The sequence below is a fragment of the Staurois parvus genome, unplaced genomic scaffold, assembly GCF_062004578.1.
Source record: "Staurois parvus isolate SC_StPar_1 unplaced genomic scaffold, SC_StPar_1.0 ptg001328l, whole genome shotgun sequence".
Classification (NCBI taxonomy): domain Eukaryota; kingdom Metazoa; phylum Chordata; class Amphibia; order Anura; family Ranidae; genus Staurois; species Staurois parvus.
Window position 1 is genome coordinate 5246900 of NW_028319124.1, and position 13686 is coordinate 5260585.

Below are 13686 nucleotides of genomic sequence, written 5' to 3' on the forward strand. Positions count from 1 at the left end.
TTCTTTTAAGTGATTCTAAAGGATTATTTTTTTAAGAATAAATAACAAACATGGCTATACTTACCTGCTGTGTGCAGTGGTTTTGCACAGAGCAGCCCAGATCTTCTCAGGCCCCCTGCTGGCGCTGCCAGCCCCTCCTTCCTGTCTGGTGTCCCCACAGTAAGCAGCCTGCTATGGGGGCACCTGCTGCTCTGTGTATCCATTCACATTTGGGGCCACGGCTTGGCCCTGCCCCCTCTTCTCATTGGCTCACTGGCTGTGATTGACAGCAGTGTGAGCCAATGTCTCTTGCTTCTGTCCCAGCCAATGAGAACAGGGAGTCCCAGGATAGCCGAGACTCCAGTGCACATCGCTGGATTGAAAGGGGGCTTAGGGGAGTATTAGGGGGGCTGGGGGGGTGCTGTACAGAGAAAATGTTTTACCTTTGTGCATAGAATGAAGTACCATCAGCAGAGGACTGGCAGAAACCAGTAGAAACCAGGTACACCCATCTGCTTTCTGGAGAAGACAGACCAAAAGTGGTTTTCATGGAAGAAAAACAAGGCTAAGCAACTCAACTATACCCTAAACATACAACCAATGTCATTAAGAACTATTGTAAGCGTAAAGAAGAGCAAGGAGTCCTGGAAGTGATGGTTTGGACCCCACAGAGCCCTGGTCTCAACATCATGGAGTCTGTCTGGGCTTACAGGAAGAGACAGGAGGATTTGAGGCAGCCTACATCCATAGAAGAACTGTTGTTAGTTCTCCAAGATATTTGCCTGCCGAGTTCCATCGAAACCTGTTTGCAAGTGTACCTAGAAGAAATGATGCTGTTTTGAAGGCAAATGGTGGTCACACCAAGTATTGATTTGATTTAGATTTCTCCTCTTTTCATTTACTTTTCATTTTGTTAATTAATAAAAGTAAACTATTAACACTTCTATTTCTGAAAGCATTCTTAATTTACAGCATTTTTCCCACCTGCCTAAAACAGTACTATATATCTATAGTAAATTTGGCTAATTGATTTAAATAATCAAGTAATTTTTCCTGAAATGTAGAAAGGTCTTCCATATGAACACTATGAATAATGTCACTGTCAGGAACATGAGGAGAGAGGTAACACAAGACAAGCTGCCAATCCTTAAAGAAAAAATGTAGAAAAAATGACCAATGGAAAATCAAATAGAATATAATACTGGGAAAAAAACACTTTAAACAATATAGGTATGTAAAAACCTTAAACTTTTTTACACTATTGTTTTATTTAATTTTTGAACTCAGCAAAGTAGTTTATGTAGCTTTTTGTTGCATTGAATTTTGTGCAATTTTAACTTCCATTTGTTACCTGTTTTTCCATACATAAAAATGTCTGCTTGCCAATATGAGGTGCCATATATAAAGAATGTATTTATGTAAGGTTCTAGTGTGAATAGAGCCTTAGGGCCAATGCTTCTGTATCAGGGGCATACATACAGGGGTTGCAGGGGTCGTGATTGTGACCCAGCCCTATGCTCCAGGGGGTCCGTGTCCATGTGTGTACACCTGGATAGGAGGGGCAGTGGCACTTAGAGGAACTGATCCCTCCATGCAGCTGCTGAATGCCCACTTCTCCTCTCCCTCCCGTGACGTTCAGCAGCTGCATGAGGGAAATGGAGGGCATTGGTTGTTTTACATGCCACCCTGCCACCTCCCTATCCCTGTTCTGCTGCCTTGGCCCTCTCTCGGCCACAGCACTGCCGGGTTCCCCTCTCATACCTCCAGCTGCTTGCTGCAGGGGATGCTGTCAGGATGGAGAGCAGGGAAGAGGCTGGTAAAGGTGTCATTTACCAGCCCCTTCCGTGTCTTAATGAATAGTCAGTGATCGTTTTTTTTTTTCTTTTTTTCTTTGCTTTTTTTTTTTCATTCATTCATAGCTCAGGCATAGGAAACTGTGTTTAATATGTTTCAGTTTATGAACAGGAAGCTCTGTACAGAGCTATTCCTGTCCATTCATTCTGTTCTGCTGACGCTGCAGAGATGGAGACTGAGTTGTCCTCAATCTCCTTTCTGTTTCTCAAAGGTGAAACATCAGAGGTCTGTTTAGACTCCTGACATTTCACCAAAGCCTCTCAACTGGGGTCTAACAAAAATTTAAAAATTTTTTTTTTTTAAAAAATTGTAAATAAAATAGTAAAAAAATGAAATAAAAATAAAAAACTACTGGCACCAGTGGTGGAACTACCGGGGTCATACCTGTGACTTGGCCCTGGCGTTCCACCACCGTGGGAGGACTCCAAGATGTCTGGAAGGGGGCCCACTGCTGGACCATAATAAAGGGCCCCAGGATCAGTGGGAAGGGTCTCGGCCAGGGGCTCATCATGGTTCCTTGCATGGGAACCCTGAAGGTTCTAGTTACATCTTTGTTCTGTATGTTTCATGTTGTACCCAAAAACACGGTCACAAAGGTGGACTATGCTTTTAAAGATGTATTTTACTTTAAGTAACTGTGTTTAAGCTACCAAGAGTGGAGACGTTGCTGCTGTTTTAGTTTTTAGTTTTTGCTATCTCTCTGTGTTACTATGTACTCTTCTGGCCTGGGAATGCCCAATAGTACTGCATTTTGTAAAGCGCTGTGCAAACTGTTGGCGCTATATAAATCCTGTATAATAATAATAATAATAATAATAGACCATGTTTTGTAACCACTCACTTCTCATATGTCTTAATAAAGAGAAGTTATAAAAAAACACTAAGTAAGGCTTGGTTCACACCTCTGCTTTTGCTTCATTTTTAATGCTTTCTGCAAAAATGGATCAAAAGCAAACTGCATAGGTGTGAACCAAGCCAAATAGACTGTAGTGCATTTTTGCAAAAAGCACTAAAATATGCATTGGCATGAATCAGGGGTGAGGCTCCACTCACACCAATGCATTTTTAGTGCTTTTTGCAGAAACGTGCTACAGTCCATTTAGCATGGTTTCCTATGGAATATGTTCACATCTATGCTTTGTTGGGCTGCTGCATTTTTGGAAAGGGTCGGGGAGTTTTTAAAAGCAAAAAGTAGCATTTTGACTACAAAAGAGTTCAATGGAGAAGCTACTGAAATGCATGGTAGTGTGTTCCTGCCACGTTTTTGCCATGTTTTGCATTTTACATTTTTATTCTGCCCAGCAACAAAAAAATCCACTTTAACTTAAAGAAAAATAAAAAAAAAGAGCTGAACAAAATGCAAAATGCGTAAAAAATGCATGTAGCAAAACGAACTGCGAAAAGCACTGCAAAATGGACAAAAAAACAAACTGCATAGGTATGAACGGAGCCCGTATCAGGGATGAGGCTCCATTCACACCAATGCATTTTTTTGTGCTTTTTGCAGAAACGCACTACAGTCCATTTAACATGGTTTCCTATGGAACATGTTCACATTTATGCTTTTTTGAGTTGCTGCATTTTTTTGCAAAGGGTCAGGGACTTTTTAAAAAGCGATAAACAGTGTTTTTGCTACTATAAAGTTCAATGGAGAAGCTGCTAAAATGCACAGTAGTGCATTTTTGTTGTGTTTTTGCCACATTTTGCATTTTTATTCCGCCCAGCAACAAAAAAAATTCCACTGTAACTTCAAAAAAAAAAAAAAGCTGAACAAAATGCAACACACGGTAAAAAAGCGTAATAAATGCTTCAAAAACGAGTGTAGAAAAATGCAAAACAGACTGCAAAAAGCACTGGAGAAAGCATCAAGCGCAAAATCCATTTGTGAACCAGGCCGAAGTTTGCAACCTGCCATGTAATCTCATGTGAACTTTTCTTGGCTGGCCTGCACTGATTGTCCGCAATACTTGAATGAACCGCAGTTCGCTATCTGGACACAAGATGTCGCTGCTGTCAGACGGCTCTGTCCAATGAGCGGCGGGGCCGTGGAGCGTAGTGGCCGGTGTGCGCCTGCGCGGTGTGCAGCGCTGAGGTCAGGGAGTGATCAGCTGGGCAGAGTGCAGTGTGTGCACTTCTATGGGAGAGCAGAGGCGGGATCATCATCATCATCAGGCTGCTGCTCGCAGGGACAGGGAGGGGGGAGCAGGGACTGGGGCAGTGCTGCATTGTGCTGGGAACTTCTGGGCTCCCTGACTTCTCATTGTCCCCCAGTTGGGGTTGTGTGTGTGTCTTTGTTGTTGTTGTCATGATGGGGCTGTGCCAGGGGAGGGGGATCAGGATGACCAGTCTACTATGAGAAGTGGATCCTGGGATCTCCTCATCACACTGGGGACTGTTGCTGATCTCTGGATATAGGATTAACCCCATGGCTGCTGGCAGCATGCCTGTCCTCCACACCGCCTGCCTGCTGACCATCCTCACCTGCCTGTGTGCCGGAGGTAAGAGACATCGCCAACACTTACAGTTTACTTTCCTGGGCTACGTCTGTATGTCATATAATTGGTTGGATTCCTGAGAGCTCGCTCACACCAGGTGTACATAGATCGATGCATGGACACGCACAGTACAACCCTTCTCTATTGTTATAGGGGTTCAAATAGCGCCCACAATTTACACAGCACTGGACGTACACATTCACATCAGTCCATGCGCTGGACGTACACATTCACATCAGTCCATGCGCTGGACGTATACATTCACATCAGTCCCTGCGCTGTACATTACACATTTACATCAGTCCCTGCGCTGTACATTACACATTCACATCAGTCCCTGCGCTGTACATTACACATTCACATCAGTCCCTGCGCTGGACATTACACATTCACATCAGTCCCTGCGCTGGACATTACACATTCACATCAGTCCCTGCGCTGGACATTACACATTCACATCAGTCCCTGCGCTGGACATTGCACATTCACATCAGTCCCTGCGCTGGACGTATACATTACACATTCACATCAGTCCCTGCGCTGTACATTACACATTCACATCAGTCCCTGCGCTGGACGTATACATTCACGTTCACATTAGTCCCTGTGCTGGACGTATACATTTCACATTCACATCAGTCCCTGCGCTGGACGTATACATTACACATTCACATCAGTCCCTGCGCTGGACATATACATTACACATTAACATCAGTCCCTGCGCTGTACATTACACATTCACATCAGTCCCTGCGCTAGACATATACATTACACATTCACATCAGTCCCTGCGCTGGACATATACATTACACATTCACATCAGTCCCTGCGCTGGACATTCCACGTTCACATCAGTCCCTGCGCTGGACATTCCACGTTCACATCAGTCCCTGCGCTGGACATTCCACGTTCACATCAGTCCCTGCGCTGTACATTACACATTCACATCAGTCCCTGCGCTGTACATTACACGTTCACATCAGTCCCTGCGCTGGACATTCCACGTTCACATCAGTCCCTGCGCTGTACATTACACATTCACATCAGTCCCTGCGCTATACATTACACGTTCACATCAGTCCCTGCGCTGGACATACACATTACACATTCACATCAGTCCCTGCGCTGGACATACACATTACACATTCACATCAGTCCCTGCGCTGTACATTACACATTCACATCAGTCCCTGCGCTAGACATATACATTCCACGTTCACATCAGTCCCTGCGCTGTACATTCCACGTTCACATCAGTCCCTGCGCTGTACATTCCACGTTCACATCAGTCCCTGCGCTGTACATTCCACGTTCACATCAGTCCCTGCGCTGTACATTCCACGTTCACATCAGTCCCTGCGCTGTACATTCCACGTTCACATCAGTCCCTGCGCTGTACATTCCACGTTCACATCAGTCCCTGCGCTGTACATTCCACGTTCACATCAGTCCCTGCGCTGTACATTCCACGTTCACATCAGTCCCTGCGCTGTACATTCCACGTTCACATCAGTCCCTGCGCTGCACATTCCACGTTCACATCAGTCCCTGCGCTGGAATACACATTACACATTCACATCAGTCCCTGCGCTATACATTACACGTTCACATCAGTCCCTGCGCTGGACATACACATTACACATTCACATCAGTCCCTGCGCTGGACATACACATTACACATTCACATCAGTCCCTGCACTGTACATTACACATTCACATCAGTCCCTGCGCTGTACATTACACATTCACATCAGTCCCTGCGCTAGACATATACATTCCACGTTCACATCAGTCCCTGCGCTGTACATTCTACGTTCACATCAGTCCCTGCGCTGTACATTCCACGTTCACATCAGTCCCTGCGCTGTACATTCCACGTTCACATCAGTCCCTGCGCTGTACATTCCACGTTCACATCAGTCCCTGCGCTGTACATTCCACGTTCACATCAGTCCCTGCGCTGCACATTCCACGTTCACATCAGTCCCTGCGCTGGAATACACATTACACATTCACATCAGTCCCTGCGCTGTACATTACACATTCACATCAGTCCCTGCGCTAGACATATACATTACACGTTCACATTAATCCCTGCGCTGTACATTACACATTAACATCAGTCCCTGCGCTGTACATTACACGTTCACGAGTCCCTGTGCTGTACATTACACGTTCACATCAGTCCCTGCGCTGTACATTCCATGTTCACATCAGTCCCTGCGCTGTACATTCCACGTTCACATCAGTCCCTGCGCTGTACATTCCATGTTCACATCAGTCCCTGCGCTGTACATTCCACGTTCACATCAGTCCCTGCGCTGTACATTCCACGTTCACATCAGTCCCTGCGCTGGAATACACATTACACATTCACATCAGTCCCTGCGCTAGACATATACATTACACGTTCACATCTGTCCCTGCACTAGACATATACATTACACGTTCACATGAGTCCCTGCGCTAGACATATACATTACACATTAACATCAGTCCCTGCGCTGTACATTACACATTCACATCAGTCCCTGCGCTGTACATTACACATTCACATCAGTCCCTGCGCTGTACATTACACATTAACATCAGTCCCTGCGCTAGACATATACATTACACATTCACATCAGTCCCTGCGCTGCACATTACACGTTCACATCAGTCCCTGCGCTGTACACTACACGTTCACATCAGTCCCTGCGCTGTACACTACACGTTCACATCAGTCCCTGCGCTGTACACTACACGTTCACATCAGTCCCTGCGCTGTACACTACACGTTCACATCAGTCCCTGCGCTGTACACTACACGTTCACATCAGTCCCTGCGCTGTACACTACACGTTCACATCAGTCCCTGCGCTGTACACTACACGTTCACATCAGTCCCTGCGCTGTACACTACACGTTCACATCAGTCCCTGCGCTGTACACTACACGTTCACATCAGTCCCTGCGCTGTACACTACACGTTCACATCAGTCCCTGCGCTGTACACTACACGTTCACATCAGTCCCTGCGCTGTACACTACACGTTCACATCAGTCCCTGCGCTGTACACTACACGTTCACATCAGTCCCTGCGCTGTACATTACACGTTCACATCAGTCCCTGCGCTGGACATACACATTCACATCAGTCCCTGCGCTGGACATACACATTACACATTCACATCAGTCCCTGCGCTGTACATTACACATTACACATTCACATCAGTCCCTGCACTGTACATTACACATTAACATCAGTCCCTGCGCTGTACATTACACGTTCACATCAGTCCCTGCGCTGGACATACACATTACACATTCACATCAGTCCCTGCGCTGTACATTACACATTCACATCAGTCCCTGTGCTAGACATATACATTACACATTCACATCAGTCCCTGCGCTGTACATTACACATTCACATCAGTCCCTGTGCTAGACATACACATTACACATTCACATCAGTCCCTGCGCTGTACATTACACATTCACATCAGTCCCTGTGCTAGACATACACATTACACATTCACATCAGTCCCTGCGCTAGACATATACATTACACATTCACATCAGTCCCTGCGCTGTACATTACACGTTCACATCTGTCCCTGCGCTGGACGTATACATTACACATTCACATCAGTCCCTGCGCTGGACATACACATTACACATTCACATCAGTCCCTGCGCTGTACATTACACATTCACATCAGTCCCTGCGCTGTACATTACACATTAACATCAGTCCCTGCGCTGTACATTACACGTTCACATCAGTCCCTGCGCTGGACATACACATTACACATTCACATCAGTCCCTGCGCTGTACATTACACATTCACATCAGTCCCTGCGCTAGACATATACATTACACATTCACATCAGTCCCTGCGCTGCACATTACACGTTCACATCAGTCCCTGCGCTGTACACTACACGTTCACATCAGTCCCTGCGCTGTACACTACACGTTCACATCAGTCCCTGCGCTGTACACTACACGTTCACATCAGTCCCTGCGCTGTACACTACACGTTCACATCAGTCCCTGCGCTGTACACTACACGTTCACATCAGTCCCTGCGCTGTACACTACACGTTCACATCAGTCCCTGCGCTGTACACTACACGTTCACATCAGTCCCTGCGCTGTACACTACACGTTCACATCAGTCCCTGCGCTGTACACTACACGTTCACATCAGTCCCTGCGCTGTACACTACACGTTCACATCAGTCCCTGCGCTGTACACTACACGTTCACATCAGTCCCTGCGCTGTACATTACACGTTCACATCAGTCCCTGCGCTGGACATACACATTCACATCAGTCCCTGCGCTGGACATACACATTACACATTCACATCAGTCCCTGCGCTGTACATTACACATTACACATTCACATCAGTCCCTGCGCTGTACATTACACATTAACATCAGTCCCTGCGCTGTACATTACACGTTCACATCAGTCCCTGCGCTGGACATACACATTACACATTCACATCAGTCCCTGCGCTGTACATTACACATTCACATCAGTCCCTGTGCTAGACATATACATTACACATTCACATCAGTCCCTGCGCTGTACATTACACATTCACATCAGTCCCTGTGCTAGACATACACATTACACATTCACATCAGTCCCTGCGCTGTACATTACACATTCACATCAGTCCCTGCGCTAGACATATACATTACACATTCACATCAGTCCCTGCGCTGTACATTACACGTTCACATCTGTCCCTGCGCTGGACGTATACATTACACATTCACATCAGTCCCTGCGCTGGACATACACATTCACATCAGTCCCTGCGCTGTACATTACACATTCACATCAGTCCCTGCGCTGTACATTACACGTTCACATCAGTCCCTGCGCTGTACATTACACGTTCACATCAGTCCCTGCGCTGTACATTACACGTTCACATCAGTCCCTGCGCTGTACATTACACGTTCACATCAGTCCCTGCGCTGTACATTATACATTCACATCAGTCCCTGCGCTAGACATATACATTACACATTCACATCAGTCCCTGCGCTGTACATTACACGTTCACATCTGTCCCTGCGCTGGACGTATACATTACACATTCACATCAGTCCCTGCGCTGTACATTACACGTTCACATCTTTCCCTGCGCTGGACGTATACATTACACATTCACATCAGTCCCTGCGCTCAAGGAGCGTACAAGGTCCCTAATTACATTCATACATACACGTACTGCTATGACAGGAGCCAGTTAACCTACTAGCATGTCTTTGGTGCGTGGGAGGAAACCAACGCAGACATGCAAACTCCATGCCGGTTTACAGGTGCGCCGAATAAGGCTCCATTCACACCTATGCAGTTTGCTTTTTGTCTGTTTTCAGTGCTTTTCTCAGATTCATTTTCTGCATGTTTCTATTCGCGTTTTTGGATGCATTTTTGACTCTTGTTTTTTTACTACGTTTTGCATTTTGTTCAGCATTTATTTATTTATTTTACAGTGGAATTTATTTTTGCTGGGCAGAATAAAGATGCAAAATGTGGCAAAAATGCACTACTATGCATTGCAGCAGATTCTCCATTGAACTCCCCATTCTCCATTGAACTCCCCATTGAACTCTGGAGCCCCACTCTGGGGTAAAAATAAGTTTTTTTTTACCAAGCACTCCCTCCTACCCTACTGTAACCTATTGCTGACAGTCATCCCCCCGAACCCCCTTTTGAAGCCAACAATACTCACTCATCCAGGTCCTTTGGCACCAATGCTTCCACTGTGGAGGTCTCTGCTAATCCAGGACTGCAGTCTTTATCCCGGAGTGCGGTTTCAGCCCTGGTTCACACTTATGCGTTTCTTAGTGCGTTCTGCTACAGTCCATGGTTTACTATGGCTCTAGGTTACATGTGCGTTTTGAGGGTTTTGTAAAGGGTCAGGGACTCCCCATTATCTATACTAGCTGAACTGTGTATACCTTCCTATTTTCAGCCCACTTGTGATCTCCCCTGTATCAGTCAATGGCAGCTGCAGGAGAGAGGAGAAAGTGATCCAACAACAGCTGGGAATGGTGATGTCACCCCTGGGCTTACTATGGCCCATCCATCATCGGCGCTCCCTCCTCTCCCCTGCAGCCACCACTGGCTGACACAGGGGAGCTGGATCACATGATTAGAGCAGCCCGAGAATAGGTAAGTATGCACGTCTTTCTTACACAGGTTAGTCAGTATAGGTGTTGGTAGATGAAGGGTGCATATTTAAGGTGTTACTAAACCCACAACAGTAAAATCAGTCTGTATATGCAGTAAAGCATGCTTGTTCTACTCACTGTGGAACCTAAGGGGGTTAATCATCTACATTGTGTAAAAAGGCTGTTTGATCCTGTCTTCTCTGATCCTCCCCTTCTTCCACAGTCCCCAATTTATCTGCTGATAGAACATAGCCTTGGGAGCACGCTGCACATATTCAGTTTGGTGTGTATAGCTAGAGTATTTTTTTTTTTCTTGGGAGAATGCATGTGATTAGCACAGGGCCAATTGGCGCTGTCCAGATAGAAGGGCAGGGATCTTGCAGCCTCATAGGACAATCAGGGGAGAATGATAACTCCTCCTACAAGCTTTAACCAGTGCTCTGCTGAACACTGATAGAAGTCACAAGACTGCTGTATTCTGCTGATGTGAAAAGGTATTTAACAGTTTATATCTACTAAAATAATTGCATTTCCATGTTGTGTGTACCGTGGGAGAACAGATATAGTGAATGCAGGGTCCGGGGAGACCGGATATAGTGAATTCAGGGTCTGGGCAGAGCAGATATAGTGAATGCAGAATCTGGGGAGACCGGATATAGTGAATGCAGGGTCTGGGGAGACCGGATATAGTGAATGCAGGGTCCGGGGAGAGCGGATATAGTGAATGCGGGGTCCGGGGAGAGCGGATACAGTGAATGCGGGGTCCGGGGAGAGCGGATACAGTGAATGCAGGGTCCGGGGAGAGCGGATATAGTGAATGCAGGGTCCGGGGAGAGCGGATACAGTGAATGCAGGGTCCGGGGAGAGCGGATACAGTGAATGCGGGGTCCGGGGAGAGCGGATACAGTGAATTCGGGGTCCGGGGAGAGCGGATATAGGGAATGCGGGGTCCGAGGAGAGCGGATATAGTGAATGCGGGGTCTGGGGAGAGCAGATATAGTGAATGCAGGGTCTGGGGTTTAGTAACACTTTAAGATTTGCTAGATTTAGCCTGGAATTCTACTTCAAGCTCCGCTTTTGTTTAAAAAAAGAAAAAAAATGTAAAGGGTGCAATGTGTCGCCCTTCAGAGTATAAATGCACAACTTCTGCTGTGAATGAGCCTAAAGCATCAGTGGCTTTTCACCTACCATTGTGAAGGTTTACTTTGCAGAGCGAATGTTAGTAAACAAAAGTGAAACTATTCATTTTGAATAGCCAATCACACGCCAGGAAAATGGGGGGGGGGGGGAACCAGGAGTTTCTCTAGCTTGTAATTGGGTGTTCAGAGTGTACACAGCTGCACCCTATTTACCAACATGCAAAGTGAGCAGCCTGTACATCCTTTAGAGTCCTTGTACACGGCACAGATGTATGAACGCCGGATGTTCCCGGCAAGTGTGGGTGTGGTCCTTATAGTGCACGTGTTTACATGCGGAAAAATTCTTCTGCCTCCCATAATGCCAAATATACACAAAATACTGACCAGTAACACCGATATTTGTCCTTTTTTTTTTTTCCTTACAGATATCAACGCAGTGTCAGTTTGCTGGTAGTTGTGTGCCTGTGTGTACAAGTCCATGCATTCAGATCTGTAAAAAAAAATAAATAAATAAAAAGCCCGAGGACCGGTTCACACTATAAAAACAGTCCAGATGCGTTTCAGCCTGCACGTTTTTGATGCGTTTTTGAAGCATTCCAGTGCGGTTTTTATGCATTCCAGTTAATTTTTTCCCCTCTCTTTTCTTCAATTTAAATAGGGACATGTGCATTCCAGTGCAGTTTTGAAGCGTTTTACCGCTCTCTAGTACAGATCTGTGCAGAAAAAATGCAGCATGTTCTACTTTTTTTTTTTTTTCTGCAACCGGAATGCACTGGAACTACAAGCATTGATGTGAACTATGACATTGACACCCATATAACCTACTTTCTGTGCGTTTTAGATGCAGAAAAAAAGCACACTAAAACACATGTAGTGTGAACTGGCCCTAAAAGCGTAGCATTTTGGAACCCCACTGTGTACCAAGACCTTGTCTACCTAAGTGGGTTTATTGCCGAGGGCTTTGTTTAATCCGATTGATTTAATCATGTTACTTTGTGGAGTTTTTTTAATATGGTGCCTTGATCGATGATATAACTTCCAGTAGCCGATCAGGAATATGCTGTCACCACTGTGATCATGAAAGGAGAAGTGAGATCCGTCATGTCAGTGTCCTGTGTACTATGTTTCATATTGGTTTTGTTTGCTGTCCGGATCCCACTATCCTGGCTCTCCTTATCTCTGTGTACTCAGCCTGGAGTGTCATGTGCTTTCTACATGTTCATTATTTTATTACATTTTATGACACCATATGACAGGCAGACGTTGGCATCACCTGACTCCTCCATAGGGCTCATCATGTAAAATCCAGCAAGTGTTCAAAACTCTGTACAGCTCAAAGCCCCTACAGCTTGTTGGGGTTGTTTGCACCATATCCATTGAGCAGCACAGCGACGCAACTCGCCGCACCAAAATGTGTCGCAACACATAGACTAGCATGAAGTGCCAACGTGTCACGCTTCAGTAAGCTATGTACACCAGCACACAGATGTTTTATTGTACGGCTTGGTCTGAATGAGCAGTGTGTCATCAGCCTGGAGGGCTCTGGTTATGACATTAGTCTGCGATGAGCAACAATGATGATGAATGTGGTCTGCTTGATATGTAAGGATAGGCAAAACGGTTTCTTTCGTTTTGGATAGAGTGGAGGTGAATTAGAACCCCTGTCAGTTTTTATTGCTCTCTGTGCCCCCATTATGGAAATCCCCCCTCTCTATTTCTCCTGTTTACCATTATCATTGAAAGTGAAATTAAAAGAAAATCCCAAATAGAGATGAGCGAATCGAACATGGCGAAGTGGAATTCGTTTCGAAGATTGGGAAATATTCGATTCGCGCCGAATCCGAAAATTAGCCAACTTCGGATGCACGAATCGAATTTTCCCAAAAATGGCGGCGACATGTGTGGCGACGGAGCGGGGATCTCTGGGAAGGCGCGCAGACAAGGCGCGCAGACCCATAATGCATTCATTCATGACATGTGATCGCATTAGCCAATCAGCAGCCAGCCAGCCAGCCAGCACTGTGTAATGGT

The 13686-nt window shown here is 45.8% G+C and overlaps 1 protein-coding gene across 1 annotated transcript in view; it reads left to right on the forward strand.

Annotated features, from left to right (window-relative positions):
- The first annotated feature begins 4030 nt into the window (after positions 1 to 4030).
- ADAM9 (ADAM metallopeptidase domain 9) overlaps positions 4031 to 13686 on the forward strand; it is a 170897-nt gene continuing 161241 nt past the window's right edge. The window contains exon 1 of the mRNA XM_089661303.1: positions 4031 to 4331. Coding sequence (XP_089517429.1) covers positions 4259 to 4331 — 73 coding nt within the window. The 5' untranslated portion in view covers positions 4031 to 4258. The remainder of the gene's footprint in view (positions 4332 to 13686) is intronic.